General features: G+C 37.8%; 1 protein-coding gene across 9 annotated transcripts in view; it reads left to right on the top strand.

Moving 5' to 3' along the window:
• The first annotated feature begins 3,230 nt into the window (after positions 1-3,230).
• THOC2 (THO complex 2) overlaps positions 3,231-24,718 on the top strand; it is a 49,826-nt gene continuing 28,338 nt past the window's right edge. For all 9 annotated transcript variants that reach the window (XR_005956611.1, XR_005956613.1, XR_005956612.1 and 6 more), the window contains exons 1-12: positions 3,231-3,422; positions 9,228-9,283; positions 10,461-10,552; positions 11,693-11,744; positions 13,810-13,880; positions 14,549-14,670; positions 15,458-15,591; positions 16,690-16,856; positions 17,701-17,793; positions 20,155-20,310; positions 23,220-23,392; positions 23,538-23,733. Coding sequence is in view for 5 of the 9 variants with exons in the window: in XM_041484976.1 (XP_041340910.1) it covers positions 3,361-3,422; positions 9,228-9,283; positions 10,461-10,552; positions 11,693-11,744; positions 13,810-13,880; positions 14,549-14,670; positions 15,458-15,591; positions 16,690-16,856; positions 17,701-17,793; positions 20,155-20,310; positions 23,220-23,392; positions 23,538-23,733 (1,374 nt within the window). In the remaining 4 variants the exon portion in view is untranslated. The remainder of the gene's footprint in view (positions 3,423-9,227; positions 9,284-10,460; positions 10,553-11,692; positions 11,745-13,809; positions 13,881-14,548; positions 14,671-15,457; positions 15,592-16,689; positions 16,857-17,700; positions 17,794-20,154; positions 20,311-23,219; positions 23,393-23,537; positions 23,734-24,718) is intronic.

Raw genomic sequence — 24,718 nt, 5'->3', positions numbered from 1 at the left:
GTGATCCTCCACATTCACTGATCTTAATTAAATCTGGGACATTTTATAGCTCAGGATGATGCAATGACACTGAGTTTAGCTATGAAAAAACCAAAAAGTTGCAAGATGTATTTGATAATCACTGTCTAAGAATGTTTCTCATTTCAGTTGTCCAGGTGAATGGAAACAGCCAATATTAGCTAATGTTTAGGATTCTTACTTGCCTAAACAGCTTTTACCAAATGGAAATCATCTGAATAATGTGAAATGATGCCTCCTTTGTACTTTTATCTCTTCTGTGTGAGAATTTAGGAAATGTCTACAGAAAAAGAACAGGAGCAATCATGAAACAATTACTGTAAAAAAAAAAAAAAAGAGATAATTTAGAATGATTAATTCTTACATGGACATGATATAAAAGCCAAATAATAAAAACCATTTTATTCCAAAAAGTCATTCTTAATTGTCTGTGCAGAAAAAGCAAAGCACTCAATTGTTTAACCTTCAGAGCAGATAATAAAGTTGTGCTTTGTCACACAAATTCCATGGAACTGGTTAATACAGAGGAAATGAGCTGTTGGATGTTTTATTTCTTTTGCTTTTGTACATTTCCAGCTCTCTCAATGGATGTCTGTAGTATTTATTTAGAAAACCAAGAATAAATACATTTTTATAAGATCCAATTACCACTGATATTTTTCTAGCTATGTATTTGCCGGATAATGTACACCCTTGAAAACCTTGTATTTACTGTTCAGTTAAATAACTTCCTGCTGCTATCCAGCTGTTACCATAGTGGTGACACAGGCATTTCCTTTAATGTAGCTGGGACAAAGCCTTCAGAGTACTTCTTTATTCAGGCAGGAAGCACAGTAGGTGACTTAAGACTGTGCTGTGACATATCCTGCAGGCATCATTCTTCCTTCTTTTCAAAATTTTATTTTATTCCATTATTTAGAAAGGTAAATGTCAACCTGTAGAAATAACAGAAAGAAACACAGAATTGTCCTGGCTTTTAACAAGGTTCTCTGACTCATTTATACAAATCTTAGGATGCCGAGGATGCTTTTTCTAGCCCACAAAAGCCTCATGAAAAGATGAGGAATAAACTATAAAGGCTGTTTTATAGAACTAAAATATAAGTAATATTTTTTTAACCTAGGAATTTCTCACAATTCAGCTAACATCAGGTGGTACTCAGAAAGACATTTCACTATCTAAAGATGTCCACCACAAAAGCAAGGATAAGTCAAAATTGAGTATGATTTTATAGCCTGGAACAAAGACATGTCAAAAATATATTACCATGAAGAGGAATGGGTACATACTTATTTTAAAAATATTTTTCTTTGCCTACATTACTTCATTAAAATGCATGACTGTCTGTGTTTTAGAGCTTATATGTCATATATATATCATGCATATTAATTGAGTATATTTTATATAAATTCCACCACTAAATGTTTTGTATAGTACCATAGAAATACTGTGGAATCACTCTTCTCAGAGTAGATTTTAAAACTGCTTCACGTGTATTTCTACATTGCATGTACTATCTTTTATTTTCAGCCTGTCCCAGTCTGTGACTAATATACTTCAAGAAAGAAGTGGTTTGGATTCCTTAAGTAAACTTGGCATTTAACCTGTTGGTCCTGCAACAACTTGATGGCTTTATTCTACTGCATTTCTCCATGACTACCTCTTCATCCTCATCATGAAGGCAAAATCTCACATTTTTACATTCAGACCTTACATAGCTATTCCTTGCACCTAGTATGTTTTGCTAGATCCTTGTTTTCTGTTTATGTGACTCTTAGGTTTATCTTCTAAATAGACTTATTGCATTTGCTTATAACACCCTCCCATGTTATTCCTTAGGCCTGCAATTCTGTGCCTCTTATCATCCACACATATGTTTTAAACAGATTTATTGAATTTTTCTTTTTAAAATAACCTATCATAAATAGATTAGGCATTTGTAAACGGAGTGTATCTTCTATCACACTGCATATGGTATGCCTGGAATGCAGTCTGTATCTAATTTAAAATGTAGGTATGAGAAGCAGAGAATCTGCCTCCTTTACTACTTGTGTTATGCAGAGTTTAGGGGCTGTAAGGGATCCCCTCGAAGTAGGTGCTGTTCATAGAGCCCAAGAACAGCAGCACTCAGCACAACATACAGCTGCAGGAACTGCCTGAGAATGATAATTGAAACAACACTGTTCCCTCTCTCAGGCAGAGTTATGTAGAGTTGCTGAAATGCTAGACTTTCTGAGCTATTTTGCGAGTGGAAAGCTGTTACACTGATATATATATATATATATATATATATGACGTGCAGGCTGCACGTTACACTTCAGTGCGGAAAACAGAGCACAAGGCAGCGAGCACAGCAGTGCTGGCACCGACACTGAGGCCTCACCTTTAGATTTTATTTCAATTTTCCCGTTTTCTGAAGTTTCATCGTATTTGTGAGACAACTTGCACTACTGCAGAGGAGGAAATGTGTACGAGACTGAGAACGTAGGTGACTTGAGAGGAAAGAGAAATGTCTGGAAGGACTAAAAACACGTGCTACCCGACCAAATGGAGTATTTTAACCCTAATATCGCAATTAGCAACTGAAGGGAACACAGAACAACTTATGGAAACTTAATGGAGACAAGCGACATGTAATAAAATAGGCATGAGGGGTGACACGGAATACGACATCCACGCAACTGTCTGTCCTAAGTGCTTGTATCGGAACGACCATTTACATGTGTCACAGTAAGTTTTACACAAATTTTTAACCGCTTTATTCAGAAGATTTACCGTTCTCGCCACTCCTCTGAGCACACATCTCGCCCCTCCGCCGTACTCGGGGCTGGCGGCGCCCCACGGACACGCGCGGGACTCCGCGCCCCGCTCTGCTAACGCGCACGCCACACCGCGGTTCCAACGCGGGCGCGCATCATAACGCGGCTCTAACGCGCGCGCAGCACAACACGGCTCTAACGCGCGCGCACACATCACACACACTCACTCCACCACACGGCTCTAACGCGCGCACGCGCACACACACACGCTCCACCACACGGCTCTAACGCGCGCACGCGCACACACACTCCACCACACGGCTCTAACGCGCGCGCACGGTGCCCTACGCCCCCGGGATTCCAGCGCGCACGCGCGCGAGGCGCCTCGCCCCGCCCCGCCTCGCCGTTCTAACGCACACGCGCGGTCGTGGCACCACCCCGCGGCCCCCGCGCGCAGGCGCAGTCCGCCCCGCCGCCTCCCTGCACGGCGCGGCCGCGTCCCGCGGTTTCTCGCGGCCCGTCCGTTCCCTCTGACCCGGCGCCGCCGCTGCTCCATCCGGGCCCTCGGCGCTGCACGGGGAAAATGGCGGCGCTGCTCCCGGCCGAGTGGATAAAGAACTGGGAGAAAGGCGGCAAGAGCGAGTTGTGAGTGCGGGGCCTCGCCGTGGGGAGGGATGGGCGCTGCGGCCTGTGGGAGGGAGGCGAGGGCGCCCGGGCCTCGTCAACCCGGGGAGGCTCGGGGGCGGCGGAGAGGACGTCAGTCGGGGCTCCGTCCTTGCTGCTGGGCGCGGGGTCGAAGCCGTGGTCGGGAGCAGGGCCTGGGCCGCCCTCCTGTCCGGTTCGGTCGGGTGCTGCCGCCCTCCGCCGACGCTCGGCCGCCGACGCTGGGCCCAGCTTCCCCGGCGCCCCGAGCGCCCCCTTCCAGCCTCTGGGCCAGATTTTTCGGGGGTCGGGCTCATCTTCAGCCGCCCCCCGTGGTAATACGGACCCTGCAGTGTTCCTGTGTCGCTGGCTGTACAGTACTGACCTTTGTGGCAGAGGCCCCAGCCCCCGTTCCCCCTTTTTAACCGACTGTGATAGGACTGGTCCCGTATTCTTTGACCCAGGCAAAATATGATCAGGTAGTCACGCTTGTTCTATCCCACAAAGTAACCTTTGTGCACGGAGGGGTCTGGTTGCGACCGCTCAAATTAATCCAGGTGTGCCAGGAGCTTTCCATTCTGGGCCTGTGTCTGTTTTAAGCCATCTTAATGTGTACGTTCACTAAATGTTGTGTTTCAGGAGTACAGCTCTTCAAGGGCTGCTTCACCAGTTTGGTCATTTCATGTTTTTCTGTTAGTTTAAACAGGGATGTTCTCTGCACTAATTGTGTGTTTTTTATGTGCTCTTATTTTAATTCTTCCATGTGCTTTTGGTTTTTGTTGTAAATAACAACAAAATTTTAAATTTTGCAGTTTTAAGTATAGATGTTGCAAGGAATACTTAGAGAAACACTTCTTGATAATCACTCATTTTATTACTTTCTTTTGTTCGTGTTTTCTGAAAGGTTGTGCAGCTTTGGCAATGAATCTTCCTTGTGCGTGAGGGAAACGGCAGTGGGTTGGAGATGAGGGAATGTAGAGAATCCCTGCACAAAACACTGTTATTTCTAGAGCCACCATTTTGTAGTGAAGGGGGCCCACTTTATAGCCATGTAATTTTTGGTTTGAATTATGGTGGAACCATTACTGTGTTAATACACAAGCTGAACACCTTGAGAAGCTGTGTGGAGTTTGCAAGAGAACAGACATTTCCTAGCTGATCATGTAATGGCAACTGCACTGTGTTCTCTGGGTTCTCAGCGCTCTGAGCTTTGTAAGATGCAACTTACATGGCTTTTGGCCATGATAAAACCTTCGAGCATTCTTTTCTCCTCTCAGAGCAGTACTTCTTAAACAGGATGGGAAGAAAGTGTTCATCTGCCATGGGACCAATAAAACAAAATGATTAGCTGGATTCCTGTATTTGTGGTATTTGCACTTCATTTGGAAGACTGCTTAAATGATGTTCAGGCGTGACTTAAAGAGCAGTTTGCAGATGAGGCCATCTGTTTTAAAAGAAATTTACTTGTGTCTGGATAACAGTTGTCAGGTTTTGCAGTGGTAGCTTTATAAGTTTGAGGAATATGCATGAACTTATTTTCTAGAATCTAAGGTGTATACCTGTAGACAATATTTAGAGAATTTTTTAGGAAGCCAACTTTATTGGGAGAGTCTTCAGTATGTAACTTTTTCTTTCTTTTTCCAAAACTTTCTATCTCCTGACTAACTAGAGGAAAACATAGCTAGGATGCTGTCATTTCAGAATGAAACCCATGAAGGTTTAAGCATTAAAGTAAAAAGGGAATAAATTCAATAACACTACTTATTTTTATTGAATTATTTGTCTAATACCAGTATGCCCAAGAATAAAAATTAGATCTGGGCCTAAGTTCAGTCTTGGTCTTTGTGGTTCAAAGTGAGGACTACTCATTATAATGATGTTAGACAAGTGGGAAGGGGATGGATGCTGCAGGATGGCAAAACTGACATTACTAGCAAATAGAAGAATTACAAAAATTTAGAAGGTTTTTGGTAGGCATTTTAAGGGGATAAAAACCCTTCGTAATTACTAGAAAAGATTAGTTCTTATGGAAAAAAAATACTTACTTGCTGGAGCATGAAATGGCTTACATGATCTGGCTAGATCAGTTGAGATAGTATTTTGGCAGTAGTAGTTACCTAAATGAAAACACATTTCTATGTTTTGGGGGAATATGAAGCTATATTGAGAGAAGAAAATGGTTTGTTTTAATTTGGCGTTTCAGCTTCTACAAGGATTAATAATGGATGCTTAAGATAATTGCTCTGAGTTTTTTTGTTTTGTTGTTGTTTTTGGGGGTTTTTTGGTGTTGTTTTGGTTTGGGGTTTTTATTTTTTTTTAATGGTGTGATATTTTTGATTGTGTGATCAACTTGTCATGGCTTAACAGTACTACCCAGAAATTAGAAGGTAAGGATTTTGTGTGTCTTAAGAGTGTTAATAATGTTAATTAGTAATGCAGTGGTGACCATTTGTTTCTAAGACATTGTTCAGAGACATTGGTCAAAACTGTACGAGCTTTGAATTTAATTAATCAAGCTACTGATGTGTAATAGCATCTAACAAAAATACATAAATGTGGTAGTTTCAAGTGTATGTAGTTGCCAGAACTACACTGGCCAGGATGTGGTCATCTTACACGTCACTTTTGTTCAGATCCCGCTCTAAGTACACTTTACTAAATTATGTTCATTTATTTGCTACTGGCAGATACTGGTGTGCAAATGTGACTATTTATGCTGCTCAGTCTGGACTCCTTATAGACCTACTTGTGTGTGCTGTCTTTGTAGGAAAATTGTTGTGTTTTCCACAGCAAGATGCTGGTCTGTGGCTGCAGCCCATTTATAACACACATGGTAACTGGACCCTAGCTTGTTCTGTGGGAGACTCAGCACACCAGGGAGCCTTTAGTGTGGATGGAGGGCTGTAATAAAGTACCTGCCTGGCAGTTCATGCAATGTGTTAAGCTTCAAGATAAACTGAAGAAGCTTAACATTCTGTGAATGTGAAATTTTGAGGCTTGATCTTTCAGGCACTTCCAGCTCATTTGTTACTTTAACCCAACACTGTAACATTGCTCATGCAAGTGAAGGGCTGAGAATCATCAAGAGTTTGGTGTAGTTGTGCCATCCTGACTGCAAAATGCAATTGATTGTACTTTATCTCAGCTGAGGAACTACCTGCATCACTTAAGTTATGCATCTACTTAAATGCTAGCAGGCACATGCACTTTGTGATAATTACTGCTTTAATCCCTGTGTGGGAGTGAAATGGAGGTTATAGGACCTTATGTGGTGTGTGAGTTGGGAGGTCTCAGTTCCGGTGCTGCCTCTGCCGTGCAAACTTGTTCACACTGCTTCAGAATTGGTGTTCTAAGCAAATCTATCCCAGCATAGTCCAAAAAAAATTTAATTTTGAAACTGTGGTTTTCAAAAGTGATTCTGTGTGGATTTTTAAAAACATTTTTGACAGTTTTACTTTCAGATGAAGAGATGTAGGTTTTAGTAGTGCAGGGAAGTTCTCCATCCTAAGCTTGCAGCAATGAGCTACCAGGTCAGAGTGATAAGTCAAATGAACACTTACCAGATTGTGTCTGGTGAAGGTGCAGCTGCTGTGATTTTGATTTCATGCACTCAGCTGAGACTAGATGAACTAATCTTTCAGCTTGTTGTTACTGGAAAGGAGGGCTTCTGCCTCGGCTTCAGCCACCAGGGTGCCTCTGTGGCCTTCTGGAAAGTGCTTCAACTTGCAGAAGTGGCTGAAGACTTGGGTTTTGACCAGTTTTCTGCCAGGTTTGTCAGTTGCACTGATGTAACTGATGGAAGGGCTAAAACTGCTGCTGAGAAGGGAGGAAGTGTTTGTCAATGTCCCATTTCTGCAGCAACAAACCATTAAATCAGTGCAGCTGTACTGCCTGGCAGCACCTACAGGAAAGCTGGTCTTGCTTTGAGAGAATGCCTGTAAAAAGAATAGAATAATAAAAAGAAATACTTTTGCCTTCCTTTTTTTCCTCCAGTTTAATAATTCACGGGGTTCTAATTCCAAATATTAAGCATGTTGTTTTGCAGATCATCTTACAGTTTTTTACTATATTGAGCAAGCAGATTTGTGTCTTAAAGTAATGTGGTGTTGTTAATACTATTTTAATACTGCTGGAAGGGGTTGAAACTGATTTTGTATTAAGATGTTCTTAAAAGAACTCGTCAGTCCAAGCAGACAGGGCTGTTGCTCTTGTAACCTGATTGAGGATACCATCTTAGGACATAGGGAACAAAGTGTCTATCTCAGAAATTTTTTTTTTTGCATCTGATGTTTCAATTTACTGTTATTGTATAGAGAATGTAAAAATGAGTGCTTATAGAGTACCTTCTTTATGTGGAAGTAATTAAAATTTAAGAAAATTGATTTTTATTGAATTGATAGTCTTTTGGGACAGCTGGGAGAAAAAAATCTATTATTTAAAAAAATGTTTGCTTACCATTAATGAAAAATAAAATACCTGTTTTGCTGTCTCTATTCTGGTTATTTCCAAATATATTGCATTCTCTTCAAAAGCATTGAAGAGAATATACATATATGCAATGTACATCTTAGCCATACCTTTGTTTTTTGCTGAGGTTCTATGTTTCTGCTGATTATGTGTGAAACTCCCTAGTTTCCAGTTGTCTGAATGGTTTGTATACCTTATATTTGCCAATTATAATTCTTTTGATTGCTGGAACAGCTGTTTAGTCTTGCTAGAGAAGTGGTAATCTATATAGGATGCAAATAGAATGAGTAATGGATTGCTACCGAACTATTTTTTAATGTTATTTTTCATGATAGGCCTCTGTAACAATTGCACATATCTGCTTTATTTGAGACAGCTTAAAATGGCTCCCACAGCAAACTGTAGTCTTGCCATCTTATGTAGGACCGAGACATAGCTCTGATACCCTCCTCAGTTTCTGCACGTGAAAGATACTTTGCAAAATCCGTGAACTTTTGGTTGTGAATGTGCAAATGTGACAGAAGTTCTTAAAATATTCTCTGGTGTCTGTTATGATAAAGATAAATCACTACCTTTCTTAAATACTGTCACTTTTAAATATGAAACTGCTTTTGAAATCTCTTGCTGGGGTGACAGTAGTGGTAGAGAAGAGGGAAGATCCTTATATCTTGGAAACATGTCCATTTCTAATCTGTCAGGGTAGTGAAGAAGCCTGTTCTTTAAGCATTTATTTTCTAACACAGAACTATTAATTTATCCCATGTAACAGCCTGCACAGTACTTGGAGTGCTTTTTGCATATGGCTGTTTGGTTGAGGGAGCCCTGGAAGCAGCCAGTGACAATGCAACATGACAGCTTTTTGCTTCCTAGAGTGGATTTTTTTAGGGACTAGAATAAAGAAAAATTCTGTCTTACTCTTGGTGAAACATTGCATGAGGAAATTATGCACATATTTTAATGTTAAAAGTTTTTTACAAGCAGGAGTTTGAAAACTATCATAATAATTCTATGAGAAGCATTTCCTCATTGGATAATGACAGTATGTTATTGCTAGGACTTCCATGCTTCCACATTGCCTCATGTTCTTACTTTTCTCAAGGAGGTATAATGTTAGGAAGAATATTTATATGTGTATGAGATCTACTGGGAATCTTGTTTCTTTGCTGTAAGTTGTCTGAATTAGGGTTTACTTTGGAGAAATTAAAATGTCATCATCCATTTAAACTGCCCAAATCTAAAGCTGTTTTAGCCAAAGCATCAACGAAAACAAAACCCGAAAACATTTGTATCCTAATGATTCAAAATCTAATGATTTCTTTTCAAACATTTGTTTTATTTTAGTGTGCAGCTGTGTCGTGCTCTCAGTGAAAACAAAAATCATGATGTGGGTTTCAGAGGTAAGTTTTTTTGTTGTGTGTATGTTTGTTGGTTTTAGTTTAATAGAAAACAAACCTGGAAGCAGTTGATTATGGTACCTTTGCTTGGTATGTGCTTGGCATGTTCATGTATGGTGAACATTAGTGTGTGCTAAAGGTGAATACTACAAATACAAACATCCACTACCAGGACTGCTTTCGGACATCCAGGTGCTTTTTTTTTTTTTTTTTTTTTGTAGTGGGTCATGGCAGCAATGTTTGATCTGTGCTGTAGAAAATGGAATTCCATTTTGCAAACTCAACATAAAACTAGATTTTATTTTAAGAGTTAAATATATGAACCCTAAGGTGTGCAAGTGTGAAATTATCCTGTCTGTGTAAAAAATTGTTTTAATTGACCCACAGCGGTCTGTAGTCACCACATTACTGACTGCATGATTTAAGGCATTAAGATCTGTATAACTTGTTATTGAATATAGTTTATTGAGCAGACCATGTGGTAAAAGTGCAAGGTTGAAAGCATGGGGTTTTATTATTATTCATGTAGTAAAAACACAACATTTTTTTGTATTATTGAAGAACCTTACAGGTTTCTCACAGCTGATTTTACAACCACCATGTTTACATTTTGCAACGTTTTTCTCAACTGGAATACCTCTGTTTAGTGCTTCAGCTTATTGCAAGTAATTTTAAGGTTGCATTCTTGAGTTATAGGAGACTTTCCTTAGAAAAATGAAGAAATAATCCTTATCACGCATTTTTTCTCCAATTGAATTTTACTTTCTTCTAGAGAAATGGTTTTTGAGAGCATATCTGTGATGAGACATGACTGGGAAAGTACTGTAGTGTTTTCTATTTGTGTATAATATGATATTGATGTGAATTAAAAGGTAAAGGTGTCTTTGTTAAGCCACCTATCAAGATACAGGTTACTGTATGCAGGATGGTAATTTTTCTTCCCATTTTACTGTTACTCCATGGACTCTCCAGAGAAAGTGGATCATCACTCACTTCATGCTTGTGTGAAATCTTAGATTGTGATGATCAATTTTAATCTATTAGCAATAATGAAAGTAATCCCCTTTATTGGTAAGGGAAGCATATCCCCTTTACTTGTCTGCTGCATTACTGTAAACATTGTTTTAACAGACAGAGGATTAGCTAATGTGTTCCTTAGTCATCTCTTGTCTTTCCACAGATATTCAGCAGGCTTTGTATGAGCTTGCTTACCACGTTGTCAGAGGAAACTTAAAGCATGATCAAGCTTCTAATGTTCTTGGTGATGTCATAGTAAGTATCTCTTTGTAACAATTGCATACTTACTAAAATCTTTCTTATAAAAGCCCAGATGACATCCAAGTAGGAAAATATTCAAGAGATTTATCTTTGACATGTTTAAAAAGTCATTCTTGTCAAATTCTTCATTTGTGTGTACTTGATATAGATGTAGACTGGCAGGGTTTTGTTTTTTCCCTCTACTTTTCATGGTGAGGAATAGATGTTTCAGCATAAATTAAAAGTTAAGTCACTTTTAAACAGCACATGAAGACTGAAGTTATTAATAAATAAGTTGTTTATAAATGCTAGAAACAAATGTCACTTGCTCATGTAGCACATCTGTGATACCACCTTCTGATTTTTATATCAGTGTGACAATGTTCCACTTTACTGTTGGGATGTCCAAGTTCTGTGATGGCCCTTGAAATAATGCATTAGACTGACTTTGTTTGAAAAAGGTTTTTCTTAAAACACTTTGAATAAGTGGAGAAAATAAGCAAGAGTGTAATTTCCTCTAAACTTACAAGCTTACCAAATATTGGTTTCTTAAGGTAGTGAACTAGGAAAAATACATTAAAATCTTTTAGAAATGATTTCTTATTGTTGATAAGTTGCTGTTTTGATGTGTATGGAACATTAAGGAAAAAATGTGTTGCAATAATCTACTGTAACCTTTTTGGGTTTTTTGAACTTGAGCATTGGTATTGAGGGGAAAGCAAGGCTGTAGGGCACCTTGCTCTTGGGGTGGCATGAGAAATGTTGGATCTTTGGTTGCTGTAGGAAGTTGCAATCTATTTGGTGCCTGAGAAACTGCAGGTCTCTTTCTGGGCGTTGCTCATCACATAGGGGTAAAGAGCCTTGGGCCAAGAAGGTGGAGGGACTAACCAGGGGGTTTTGTCCCTGGTCACAAAACACACTCCTTAAATTGCATTTCAAGGTTACAGGGTGTGGCTATGTATCAATAATTAGTACAGCACTTACATTAGATATTAGTCAGTAATTAAACATCTTCATTATTAATATGAATTATTAAGAATATAAATAATGAGTGATCTGACCTTTATGATGGAGCATTATTTTATATAATGCAAACATTTTCTAAACTTGCATATTGGAATTTCTACATTCATTAAATGGGATCTTGTTTCTTAGGAATTCCGAGAAGACATGCCTTCTATCCTAGCTGATGTATTCTGCATATTAGGTGAGTTGGGTTCCCTCACTTTCAGCATTGCAACAGATTTAGAGAAATTAATGTTTTGTGTATCTGCTTGTTGACTTCTTCAGGAAATTTCATTAAATCTGTAAAGCATGATTTCTCTTTGAAGCATGTGTAGATTCTTCCTCGGTGTATCTGTACTTCACTTGTTAATGTCTTTTCATTCTGCTTTGTTCTGTTATAGTTTCCAGAAGTTTGCCTATTAAAGGCAGTGGAAGTTGATCTGCCAAGAATAGTTAAAGGAGCTAGCTTGTAAGAATGTTGGATGTTAGCTAATGGCATCAGTGACTTAGTGATGTTATCATTCTTAAATGTTTTTAATAAAAGTTGACTTACTGGTAGATAGATCCTTTCTCCTCAGAATGTGTTCTGTAAATATTTTTGTCTGTACAGTCAGTCTTAGTGAAATGGAGCTAATTGTCCAGAAATCTAAAGGCAAATGGCATTGAGTCACTATCTGCCAGCTGAGCAGGCTTTAAAGGTGTGCATGTCTTATTCTGGTGATAACTTCTGGATTTTTATGTTGTAATATTGATCCAAAGTTGTTGCTCTCGTGTCTTCCAGTTTTAACTGTCTGCAGTTTCTGTCTTGCTCCATGTCTGTGTTTTTCAACAAATTTCACAGAATTCTTTTGCTGGTCTGCTCATCACAGATCCTGTGTGTTGTGTGTATTGAAGGAGTGAGGCATCTTCTGTGCTGTGCTTGCCTGTGAAGAGAGGCACCTCATTAAGCTTGCATGTGCAGCCTTGGTTGTGTACATCTGAAGGATAAATTTTGACTTCTATTCATACTGTTTCATTCTGTCTACTTGTATCATCATTTTGTAATAACTAGTTTTCATAATGCACTATTACACTGATGTCCTTTTCTTTTTTAATCTGCATTAGAAGACTTGAATTAGCTGCTTCTTGAATAACTGAAACTAGTGTATCTGTCTGCCCGTTTTCTATTTATTTTTCTTTTCCCTCTTTCCTTTAAATTAGTGTGTAGCCAAATGCCATGCTTTCACTAGCAGCAGAGAATAGTGTGGCTGAGAAGCTGAGTTTCAAACTTTGGGACAAAGGGCATTTGACAATTTCTTGCTTGTTTCCTCTAGCCCCATTTTTACTCTAATCAGTATTTGCTACTATCAGGATTTTTTTTCCTAACTGTGTGTTTCAGTATATGAGAATTTTTATTTGTCCACTCATCCACATACACTGGAAAAATTCTGGAAAAAATTTTAATGCGGCTTGTTCTTTGGCTGAGAGTCTTGGCTGCTAAGGTTCAGGCTGATCTGGCTGGTCTCCTCCACTTGTACCCTGCTACAATCACTGGTTTTCAGTCTCTTTAGGGTCTTCTTTTTGACATGTTTGTTGCTGATGTATTCTCTGTGGGTATGTGTGGTGGGTTTTTTGTTGGTTTGTTTATTGCAAGGCCTGTCTTGCATTGTGCTGCAGAGTTTTCTACTCCTTGTGCAGCTCCTCACTTCCTGTAATGATGTGCTTTTTTAAAACTGCTTTAGAAGGTTTGCTTCCCTGGCCAGTGTTCCATGGCCTATCTTCCCATAGGAGTGAATTGCTTTCAGTAGTTGACAATACAGAAGATATTAATGGCAATACAGAACCGTAGCTGGTAAAAGGCTGCAGGCAGACAGTAAATGGTATTCTCTGAAGCCACAGGGAAAAAGATTAGAACATTACCTTAAGGCCAGGCTCATGCAGTTCTCTTCACTGGTTCATATTTCTGAATTTTTGCTTATTATTGATCTTTAATGCTTGCCATAAACATTATTGCAACAAAGAGAATGGCAAGAAAAATTATTGCTGCATTCCTCTGGTTTTTTGTTTTACCTTTTCATGAGACTTGTGGATGTGTGAGAATTGTCATCAAAATATTACGTGAACCCCATGGGAGATGAGTGGGTGGGAAGTGGCAAGAAACTGCCATGCTATCAATAAGTTCCTTTGCCTTGTGTTATCATTAGTTTTTATCAAAATAGTTACTAAAAGAAGAAACTCTCAAAATTTCACAAGTAAAAATTGCTTTTTTTCCTCATCTTCTTTTGTAGATATTGAAACAAGTTGTTTAGAAGAAAAAAATAAGAGGGATCATTTTACACAACTGGTATTGGCCTGTTTGGTAAGTTATACCTGGCAAAATTACATGTCAAAATTTGACAAGGAAAATAAGAGTGTTGAACCTTGATTTTATTTTTCTCCAGAAAAGACTGTAGGAGTGTTTTCCAAATGCCCAAATAATTTAAAAATTCATCTCCAAAGTGTTGTAATAGAAGAATATAGTACAGCTCCCTGTTGAGTTCTTTAAAGAGTTTTGAGAGAACTTAAATTTTTCCACCTGCAAGTTTACCAGAAATTTTGCTTCTGAAGTATGCCTTGAGTTGCACTTCTTAATGTAACCTCCTCTTGTGTTTAGAAGTAACATTCCTAAATGCATGGGATAAGCTTGATTTGTAGGAAAGTTCAGCATATGAAAGTAAGACTTCTTAAAAAATAAAGAACGCTCTTTGTAAATATGCAGTTCTTGGCATGTCCCTAGATGCTATGAAATGTAACCATCAGTTGGACTCCAGGGCTTGTTTCTTCAGGGTGCTCTGGTATACAAAATCTACCCCTGTGAAATTCCAGTTTCGGTTAATAGTGTGTCAGTTTTGTCTGCTTCTGTGTTTGAAGCAAAATGCAAACTTTTTTCTGTTGTAGTCAGAAAGCACATATAGCATAAAGTAGTAATTGTGTGGTTTCTAGGTCTTTGTAATTGACAGTTTGGTGTGTGTTTTTGGTGTTTTTTAGTATCTTGTATCTGACACTGTCCTAAAGGAGCGTTTAGATCCAGAGACACTGGAGTCATTGGGACTCATCAAGCAGTCTCAACAGTTCAATCAAAAATCTGTTAAAATAAAGACAAAACTATTGTAAGTTTTGGGGCAAGGGTTGTTTGGGGAGTGGGTGGGGAGGGGCAATGATGATTAGTCTGCTAACAATGTTTTCTACCAAGTACTCAGTTTTCTTTGGGAAATACTTTTTGTTGCACTTGAACTTGCCATTGACAAAAGAATTTTGTTAGCCCTTAGTTTTCAAACTCTTGGGAAGTGTAAAATCTTTCTCACGTTAGCTAGGCTTTTGCTACAGGGATTCCATATCTGCAGATTAATTAATATTTATTTGTGATATGTGAATTTACAAAGTAAATAACAATAATAATAATAGTAAATAACTAAATTAATTATTGCTCTTGCATCAGTTAAGAATAGGTTTTGTTTTCATAACTAGGCAAACATAGTTATTTTAGTTTGGGCAACACAGGTTATGTTTTTTTTTGGTGTGTGTTTGGTTTCTGTCTCTGCATCCAATGTTTCAGTGTCAAAGAACATCACATGAAACAAGAATAGATTCTTAAGCATGGACTGCCACAGAGCAGTTCTCCAGAGCAGTGTGTAGAACAAGCTTTCCTGTTAAGTGCAATTCTAATCTTTTTAATTGTCTGCATTTGAAATAAGAGCTGGATTTGTTTGGAGAATGCGTGCTACATTACAGGTATTCATATACTGCATTTAATAGTGTTTGCAACAGTTCAGGTTAATAACAAGTTCTTAAAAATGTGTTCAAAATTAGCATTTTGTATAACAAATTGCTGAGAGCGTAAGTAAGCTTCACTGGATGCATGTTACACAACAGTATTTAATTTCTCTTTATTTGCAGTTATAAGCAACAGAAGTTTAATTTGCTAAGAGAAGAGAATGAAGGTTATGCAAAGCTTATTGCAGAATTGGGTCAAGACTTATCTGGAAATATCACTAGTGATTTAATCCTTGAAAATATCAAATCTTTAATAGGTAAGGAATTTATTGAAAGAATATGAGCATTGGTTTTCCTGTATGATCTTATGACTACAGAAAGTAGATCAGCTTGGATAGAATTATGGTATCTTGAAGTTCCCATTTATGTGGAAAAATTAATTTTGGGAGTGTTGCATAGGTATACTTAAGTTAAATACTGAATTTATGGTAGCCTTAGATATGCATGCTGTGATTTTTAACATCTTTTGAAGATATGCTTGTCAGACAGATTGGAGCATAACAAAGTAATGCTTTTTGCTATTGAATGTATCAGTTCAATGCATGAACATTCTTTTATTCTTGAAGATACTGAATGAGTGATTCCTTGTGGAGAGAAATGAGAAGTAGTAAATGTTCTTCCTTTATCTAGTTCTTTTAGTGACTTTTCTATATTTCTAAGTTGAGTCATGATGAGAATCTCACAAAGTGGAGAATGTTAAAAACAGGAAATACCTGTAGTTACCCTTGTTTTACACTTCCTTTTTGAATAAAGAATTCTTTAAAATTTATTGATGTTTGCACCAGTGCCTGTCTAATAGGGTGCTAGTGTAGTAATGGGCAAAAGGCTATGCTACCATTTTATAAAAACAGTACGTGTTCCCAGCCTGATAAAGAAACTCCTCTCTTCTGCTGGCAGTAATGCTGAATTGACAGGGCAGGATCACCTGGAGGATCAGGGTCTAGCTCAAACCAGAAAAGCTTTTGGGTTGTAAAATAATCACTAGCTGGCTGATTTGTGTGACTGAATGAGTATGTGCGGCAGCGCAAGAGAAGAAGCAGCAGCCCATGCCTTTTGCTGGCCCATTGGTCTTGGTGAGGTCAGGTTTTTAACTGTAAATGTTCCCTTTAAGTTGTTAATTTCTACTTTTGCTGTAATCTGGGTTGGAAGTCCTGTTTAGTATTTTTGTGTAGTTCAATATTTGACAAATCAAAATGATCAGTGCTGTATTTGCAGATGATCCAGATTATTTTGCTACTGATAAATCAGGTTCAAGTGTAACTGAAAAGAATTAATTTTAAAAACTAATGCATTTGTATTTTAGAAACAGTATGAGGATGAAAATGAAGATTTTCTGCTCTGTCTTTCTCCACTAGGATGTTTCAATCTTGATCCTAACAGAGTTTTAGATATCATCCTAGAAGTCTATGAGTGCAGGCCTGAGTATGATGATTTCTTTGTACCACTGATAGAATCTTACATGTACATGTGTGAACCTCAAACTCTATGCCATATCCTTGGGTTCAAATTCAAATTTTATCAGGTAATGTATTTCCATTATTAATTCTTGGGTTTTGTGGTTGGTGGTTGAACTGCAGTCAGTAATAACAGATTTTCTGCAGTTGTTTGTTTTTTTGTTTTGTCTTTTCTTTGTTTTCTTTTTTTTTGTTTTGTTTTTTTTTCCTTTGTTTTTATTGTTGTTTGTTTGATTTGCCTTTTTTTTGTTTGTTTTCTTTTACACATAGAAATTTTTTTGTTTTGTCTTTTCTTTGTTTTCTTTTTTTTGCTTTGTTTTTTCCTTTGTTTTTATTGTTGTTCGTTTGATTTGCCTTTTTTTGTTTGTTTTTTTTACACATAGAAATTAGTTTTCAAGTTGTAAAATTCTGGCATTAAAAGCAATCATTTCATTATTTGGGTGGGAGTCTCTTACTGTATTTTAAAGGAGAGTGCTTAATGTTCTCTTAAAAGAGCTGAAAACAATCTTGGTACCTTCCACTTGAACTTGTAGAGTTATGTAAGGACTGGCATGAACAAAGGGACTGTACATTATAAACAAGACTTTTCCCCAGGAATGAGGAGCATGTTTGCAGGGGAGTCATGGTTGATATTTGATAAAATAATCAAGGGGTTTTTTTTAAAATGCATAGTTAGGAATTGCATACAAGAACCATAGGGTATGAAGATAAAGTTTTTGTTTCTGAAAATACTGAATGTGTATTACAGTAAAGTCTAGTGACTTGGAAGTAATAGCTGTTCAATAATATGGTAACAAGGAGAACTGTGGGTTAATATGTTTCATCTGAACAGAAATTGAGTGGTTCCTGTTCTATAACCTTCTGCTGTGGTCTGATTACTTTTTTCTTAAACTTCGGTGTTGTCCATTTTAGGATCCAAGTGGTGAGACCCCTTCCTCCTTATACAGAGTTGCTGCTGTCCTTTTGCAACATAATCTCATTGATTTGGAAGATCTTTATGTTCATGTAAGTGACAGTACTACTCTGCTAGATGCCAAAGCTAAGGACATTTTAAAAAAAGAAAATCAGATACTTTATCCTATTTCTAAATTTTCAAGTTCATTATATTCTGTGTAATACCTGTAGGTGTACAATATTTAGTGACTCTTAAAATTTTCAGTGCTTTCTTTATGCCACATATTCAAATAAGCACACATTGACGTATAAATGCTGATAAACTTTATTTGAATTATCTGTGTAACATCCTCCAGATTGTCTACCTTCTGGCAGAGTAGGAAGTTGGAGGTAAATGCCTAAGTAACCTTCCTTAAAAATTAGACCCATCAAGTTTTGTGTTACAAGATCAGTTTTTGAGAAAAGTGGTAGGGCAGTCAGCTCCAAACATTGTTTAATAGTGCAGTTGTTTTTTTTTAAATGCTTGCGGGTTCCTGAATAGGCCTCTCATTCTCTACAAGAATTCTGGCCATTTGTTAGGTTGAAGGAAGGAAATGGACCTACATGTTCAGATACAGTCAGAGACTTATTCTCTTATAAACCAACATTCCAGTTTGATGAATGGTTAACAGAATGTTGTAGTTATCAAATTAATTTTACATTATACAAGAATTTTTAATTTCGAATATTGATGGGTAGTCTTAAATAATTCAAGATTTAACTCTTCCACTGAAATCAAGGAAAGAGTTACAGTTACATCTGTGGAAGGTTTGGAATGTAGTCCTGCCATTAATTTGTGTGGCATTTCGTAGCCTTAGTCACAATCTCATCAATATTGACTTGCCAGTAACTGTCTCTGGCTTCATAGGAGTATTTAGGCTGAAAATGTGTTGGGTGGAGCAAGAGTAGGAGTGCATGTCCCAGATAATTGGTGTGGAGTGAGGAATGTGTGATGATAAAGCTTGTTTTGAAGAGAATGTTTGTAAGCTTTCAAAACATGCTGAGACTTGGGGTTACAGTTGCTGTGCAATCTCAGCTCAGACTTGTGCAGGTATGGGCATGTTTTTTTCCAGTCTCAGGCTCGAGGGTCCCTGCAGTTATTTGCACTGTTCACCTGCATGGTGGTGATTCTCAGTCACATACCAGGATCTCTCTGCCAGTCTGTCTTTGCATGTTTGAGATGGTATACTTTTTTAAAATCTCTTTTCAGTTCAGGCTTAATTTAACTCGTTATGGAAGTTTCTATCAAATAATTAGCATGTAGGTGTTGAGTTTGGAGGGATGTTCATTGTGTGGCTCCCATAGGAGAGCACTGCCAGGATTATCTGCCAATATTGAGAATGTTCTCCCCACCTCTGCCTTCCCTGCCCTTCCAAGCCTGTAAAAACTGTTCTCAATTAGTGTGTGTATACCCACAGCCATATAGAATGTATGGCATCCTGAAGATACAATTTACCCATTGAAATTCCACAGTAACTGCTTCTTGGTGCAGCTTAGTAGTTTTCCTGTGTTTTCAAATGAGAAAAATGCAGCTCCTTAAACTTTTTACCTCTCCAAGTGGGATTTGTTCTTCCCCAAATTTCTGTGAAATGAAGGAATTCTTTCCCCCTTCAATGATCAGTTTGGACAAAGAAAAACCAATAAAAATCTTCCCTCGTTAAAATCATTAGAAGAAAAGGTGAGTGCATCAAAGAGGTCATGACTCTGCAGTAAGTTGATTACTTACTTGCAGGGGAAGTGTCATCTTGGTTTCAGGAGCTAAGTTGAAGTTTTGCTTTGTCAGAAAAAGAGTTTTTCTTCTGTCTTGACGTTTTAATCTCTGAGTGTAGGTTTATATTCCTCACCGTGATTATTCTTAAGTACTAGACTATGCTGAGGTTTTTTACAACTAGGTACTTTATCTAAGATGGTTTTTAAAGAACAGATGTTACATGTGTTACATTGCCCATAAATAAAAAATTAGGTAAGTTTTAAATGTTATTTCTTTATTTTAAAGGTGCAATGAAAGTGTGTGGCTAAGTAGGTTACCTGGTTTTCCTTGGTGATTAAATTTTTCTTCCCTTTAGATGAGCAGTATTTTGAATATTGACTTGGATTAAATGCACTGAATTGTGTTAATGTTGTCATGGAGTATGGTGTAATTGTTGCCATAAAGCTATAGCTGGATGGTAAATTGGAGGGCAAGGGGGGCTCAGACAACAAATGGTTGTGAAGAACTAGAGTGGTATTATTTCTAATGAGTCCTTGATTTCAGAATGGTCTGCTGTTAGTGTAATTCCCAGTCTGGGATGATGGCAGCAAGGAAAAGAAACTGGTACCCTGAAACACTGTGACATTAGTAACAAGAAAGACCAAAGTTCTTCTCCAAGCTCAGGTGATCCACAGTAGGAGTTAGTCACTTCAATTTTGAGATATAATGTTCTGTTTTTTCAGCTTCTACCAGGGGATAATGCCATCATTGAGGAGCACAAGCGAGAGATAGTGGAAGCTAAACAAATTGTCAGAAAACTTACAATGGTCGTCTTATCATCTGAAAAGACTGAGGAAAAGGAGAAAGAAAAGGAAAAAGAGGAGGAGAAAACTGAAAAGGTGTGTAGCTTTCTTTTCAGTAGAATTATTTGAATTACATTAAACAAAACAGTTTATAAAAACATACTTGCATTTATTTGAAAAACAGTTAAGTGCTTCTTGGATGGCTTGTATTTGTCTTCCAACCACACTTCTGTTATATGGAATGTGCAAAAATGCATGGTTTGGGGTTTGTTCTGGATTTTTGTACATAAAATATTCTTGGTTCAATGGCTAATTGATTTCTTCCTTCCCTTTTTTGTATTGGCTCCACTAAGTATGCCCCAGCATTTGTACACTTCACAGCCTTTAACAGCTGCACTTCTAGGATTCACGATAGTATAATCCAAGTTAATTTCATAAAAATAAGGATGTTAGTTCTCTCAATCAAGAATTGGGACATAAAGAATTGCCAGACTTAGGAATGTTGGCATAATTATCCTGCATTGTAGAAAAAGCTTATAACTGAGAATTTTTACTTGCAACTGCTCACTGTGCTTTCTTTTAAGTCTGTATCTCCATGTATGTAAATCTATACTCTTCATTTAAGTTCCTACTAAATCAGATTTATGTTGCCCTAGGTCTAATTTGATTTCGTGTTGTCCAAGCCTTATTTTAGAAACAAATTTATTTGATCTATTAGAGGCCATTCTGTTGTCATCTTCGTTTGAGTGCATAAGTACTTCTTAAACACCTTATTTAAAACAAAAAAGAAAAGAAAATGCTTGATATATGCATTTTTAAGTTACATGCTGGAGTGGGGGGAGGGATCCATCAGTCTTGGTGGTTTCTGTTCTTGAATTTCTGTGTCTTGCTGTGTTCCTTATCAGTCTGGTTTGTCTACCATGCCTACTTCTTCTACACCACCTTGATTCCATTAATCTCTGACCTTCCTTTCTTCTTTCATTTTTCTTTCCTGGCTTGAAAAATCTAATTCCATTTTCTTCCCTCAGGCACCTGACACAGTCACTGCCCTCTGATTCTTGGCTGCAGCCACAGCTGCTGCCTGTTTCTTTCACTCACTTTAAATTTCTGATCCCCTCCCTTTTGCTTACACCACATTGTTTTGGCCCACCTTCTCTACTGTCAGATGAGGCTGCCCAGAATTTTCTGAAGTGTGCTTGTCACCCTCTTCTGATGGAAAAATAAACTCTTGATGGGACATGGGGAGTGTATGCATTGCAAGTAATGTCAGAGGAATTAAGAAAGCTTTCATGACTAAGCTTTAGAATTAAGAACTAGGGAATTTTAAGCTTTAGCAGAAACTGCAGCATTTTTCTGAAGGATTAAAATGACAAAGTCTGTGCCTGTGTGATGGGAAAATTAAGAGCTGTACTTAACAGAAACCAATTTCTGTGACTGCACACACTGTTATGCAATGTGTGCTGTTTCTTAAGAAGCTTGTTTCTGTGTTAAAAGTATTTTTGTATGTGCTTAGCTGTGCCCTTCATAGCGGTTAGGGGAGTAACTACATGTGAAAGGTGTTGTCACCCTAAGTTTAGGCACATTGTATCCAGCACATCACATGCTATTTTTGATACAGTATCATGGAATAAATGCCTGCATAAGGAAAGCAGTGTTTAAAAAGTGTTGACCTGACTCATTTTTAGATCTACAACATGCTTATTTTGTGTGGTTAAAATTCATTATTATCTCATGATTCTAATATGAATAATTTAGTCTTGACAAATGTGCTGCCTGCTTTTGCCTTTTAAGGTGTATTTGCCATAACTGTGTGATAGGACATCCAGACAGGTCAGAGTGTGGGCAGCAGGAATGGATTTGACAGCAGTTCCAGACTGACCCCTCTGGGCCAGACATGTCTTGGCTTTTGAAGAGCTCATGTCAGAACTTGCTTACCCAAAAATCAAGCAGTGTGTGAGCTCTCTAAGTTCAGCATGAATAGAGACCTGACTTCGTTTTGCTGTGGAGCTTTCCTGTGCATGTTACCATGTGCTGTGCTTTTTTCTGTTTTCAAAACTATCAGAAAAATATTTGCCAGTGTTCAAGTTTTAAAAGGGAAAAAGACCTCACTAAAACCACTCCTGTAGAGCCACAGGAGTGTCTGTTTTGTAAGTAATTATTGTTCTTGTCAGTCGACCTTCTCTGCTTGTGTGGTTTAAATAAAATTATATTTTGCTTTAAAATAATAAAAACATTTTGTCCTAGACTTGTAATCTTCCTTCCCTGGGTGTAAACATCATCTTGGGTTTGTAGTTGCTTACAGCTAGTTTTCCTTCCTGCTAGTCACTTATGAGTAGACTTTTACCTTAGGAGCCAGGGAATCCAATTTGTAACAATAAAATATATCAATACCATGCCCCTGAAAAAGTGCTTCAAGGCATGAAATTAATTTTAGAGTCCTGTTTCCTCCTATGCCTGTATTGCAAAGGGAATTTAGGAAAACTTTGTGTAGACTTGCACTTAAGTCTAGAGTCCCCTAGAATAGATGCTAATGTGAAACTTACACAGGCACACTGGGATGGAGAAAGGGCTTGAGTGTGGCTTAGCTTTTTTAAAATTCTAATCTGCTTTTGCAAGAGAAGTTTGTGCTTTTAAACCCAGAAAAACACAGCGTAAAGGATTCTCAAGTGTTTGCATTGTTCTTAAAATGTCCTCTAAGGAAATAAGCTGCAATAGATTGTGACAGTTTGAAAAAATACGTGATCAGACATACATCAGGCAACTTAAAAAATTTCTGGTTTATTTTTAACTTTTTCTTTGATCCAGATGTTAATTTTACATGGATTGGTTTATAACTTCTTTTGAGGTTTGCTTACTGTCTAAATGTCTAGCTAAGTTTTATTTTGCATATGTTTTTATTACACAGTTGATATACAAGGCTGTTTTCTCTAGCTGTGGATTGCAGCTGCTTAAGGAGAAGTATTTAGGAGACTTTATGAACGTACTTTTTCTTTATTATCTTGCAGCCTCCTGATAATCAAAAACTTGGCTTATTGGAAGCCTTATTAAAAATTGGTGATTGGCACCATGCACAAAGTATTATGGATCAGATGCCTCCATTTTACTCCACTTCGCACAAGCCGATTGCGATCGCGCTTTGCCAGCTCGTCCACGTGACAATCGAGCCTCTGTACCGCAGGTAAAGTGACAGCCACAATTCTGCTGCTACCCAGGGGAAAAACAATGTCTTCACAGCATGAATTCACTGATGAGCCTAATTATAAATACACTTCTAAAGCTTTTTCATCTGTTTCATGTGGAATGCTGCACATTTTATTTTTCAGAGTTGGTGTACCTAAAGGAGCTAAAGGGTCACCAATTTCCTCTTTGCCAAACAAGAGAGCACCAAAACAAGCAGAGAGCTTTGAGGAATTGAGAAAGGAGGTGTTCAACATGCTTTGTTACCTTGGTCCTCATCTGTCCCACGATCCCATTTTATTTGCAAAAGTAGTGCGCCTTGGAAAAGCATTTATGAAAGAGGTTGGTATGACATAACAGCTGGTCAAAACATGAAAAATACCAATTACTCTGATGTCAAGAAATGCTTGTCTTGCTAATTGTGTGATATTCAAATGCTGAAACAGAAGATGATCTTGACTAAGGACAAACTTGGAGAATCTTATTTTAATTTTTGATCCATTTTATGATCTGTAAACATCTTTATGAACAACTTAAGGCTCTTCAGGTTTATAACCACAGATATTTAGTGATACCTAATTTTCTGTTATGGTGTTCATATTTTAAAATATTATCTGTGTGTATAATTAAAAAACCCAATAGATGTATGGTACTGACTGTCATCTACATTATTACAGCAACAATGTAGTCAGAAAGGATTGATAACCTAATACACGTGCTGTACAAATAATGTCAGCTTTCTGTTCCAGCTGTTTAGGTTACTTGGGAAACAGGGGATGTTGCATCCTTTTACTTCATGTTTTTTTTCCCCTGTTCTGCCTAGTTAAAATGCTGCTGGTATCGATCTTGTGTCAGTGACAAATCTTTATATGCTGCTAAGGATGAGTTGGGTGTGGAAATCACTTCAAGTTGCCAACTTCAGAAATTTCCTGATCTCTTGAGATGGGTTACTGTCTTTTGACCATGTGTCTATTGAAGGATTGGCAGTATGACCTGTTTTAGAAGGCTGAAAGTTGAATTTATGTTCTGAACTCCCTTAAAATGTACTCGGTAGTTCACATTGAGGCTAATGATTTCTTTTGCTGCTTTTCTGGCAATTTGCTATTTACCTGGCAGTTTCTGGTTTATTCTCAAGTCAACAATAGGGGGTTCAATTTTTTAAACAGCCGCCCAGAGAAACTTAGGAATAAATAGTTTTTAAATTGCTATTATTATCAATGAACAACCAGTCCACCTCCTCAAAACTTAAAGACCATGGGTTTTGTTGCCCAGCATTTTGTTTTAACTTATGACAGAAAATTGGAGAAGGTTGATTGATCTAGTTGGT

Source organism: Pyrgilauda ruficollis, unplaced genomic scaffold (genome assembly GCF_017590135.1).
Source record: "Pyrgilauda ruficollis isolate IOZ18807 unplaced genomic scaffold, ASM1759013v1 scaffold7, whole genome shotgun sequence".
NCBI lineage: Eukaryota > Metazoa > Chordata > Aves > Passeriformes > Passeridae > Pyrgilauda > Pyrgilauda ruficollis.
The sequence above is the reverse complement of the archived record's forward strand: the minus strand, read 5'-3'. Positions and strand labels throughout refer to the sequence as shown.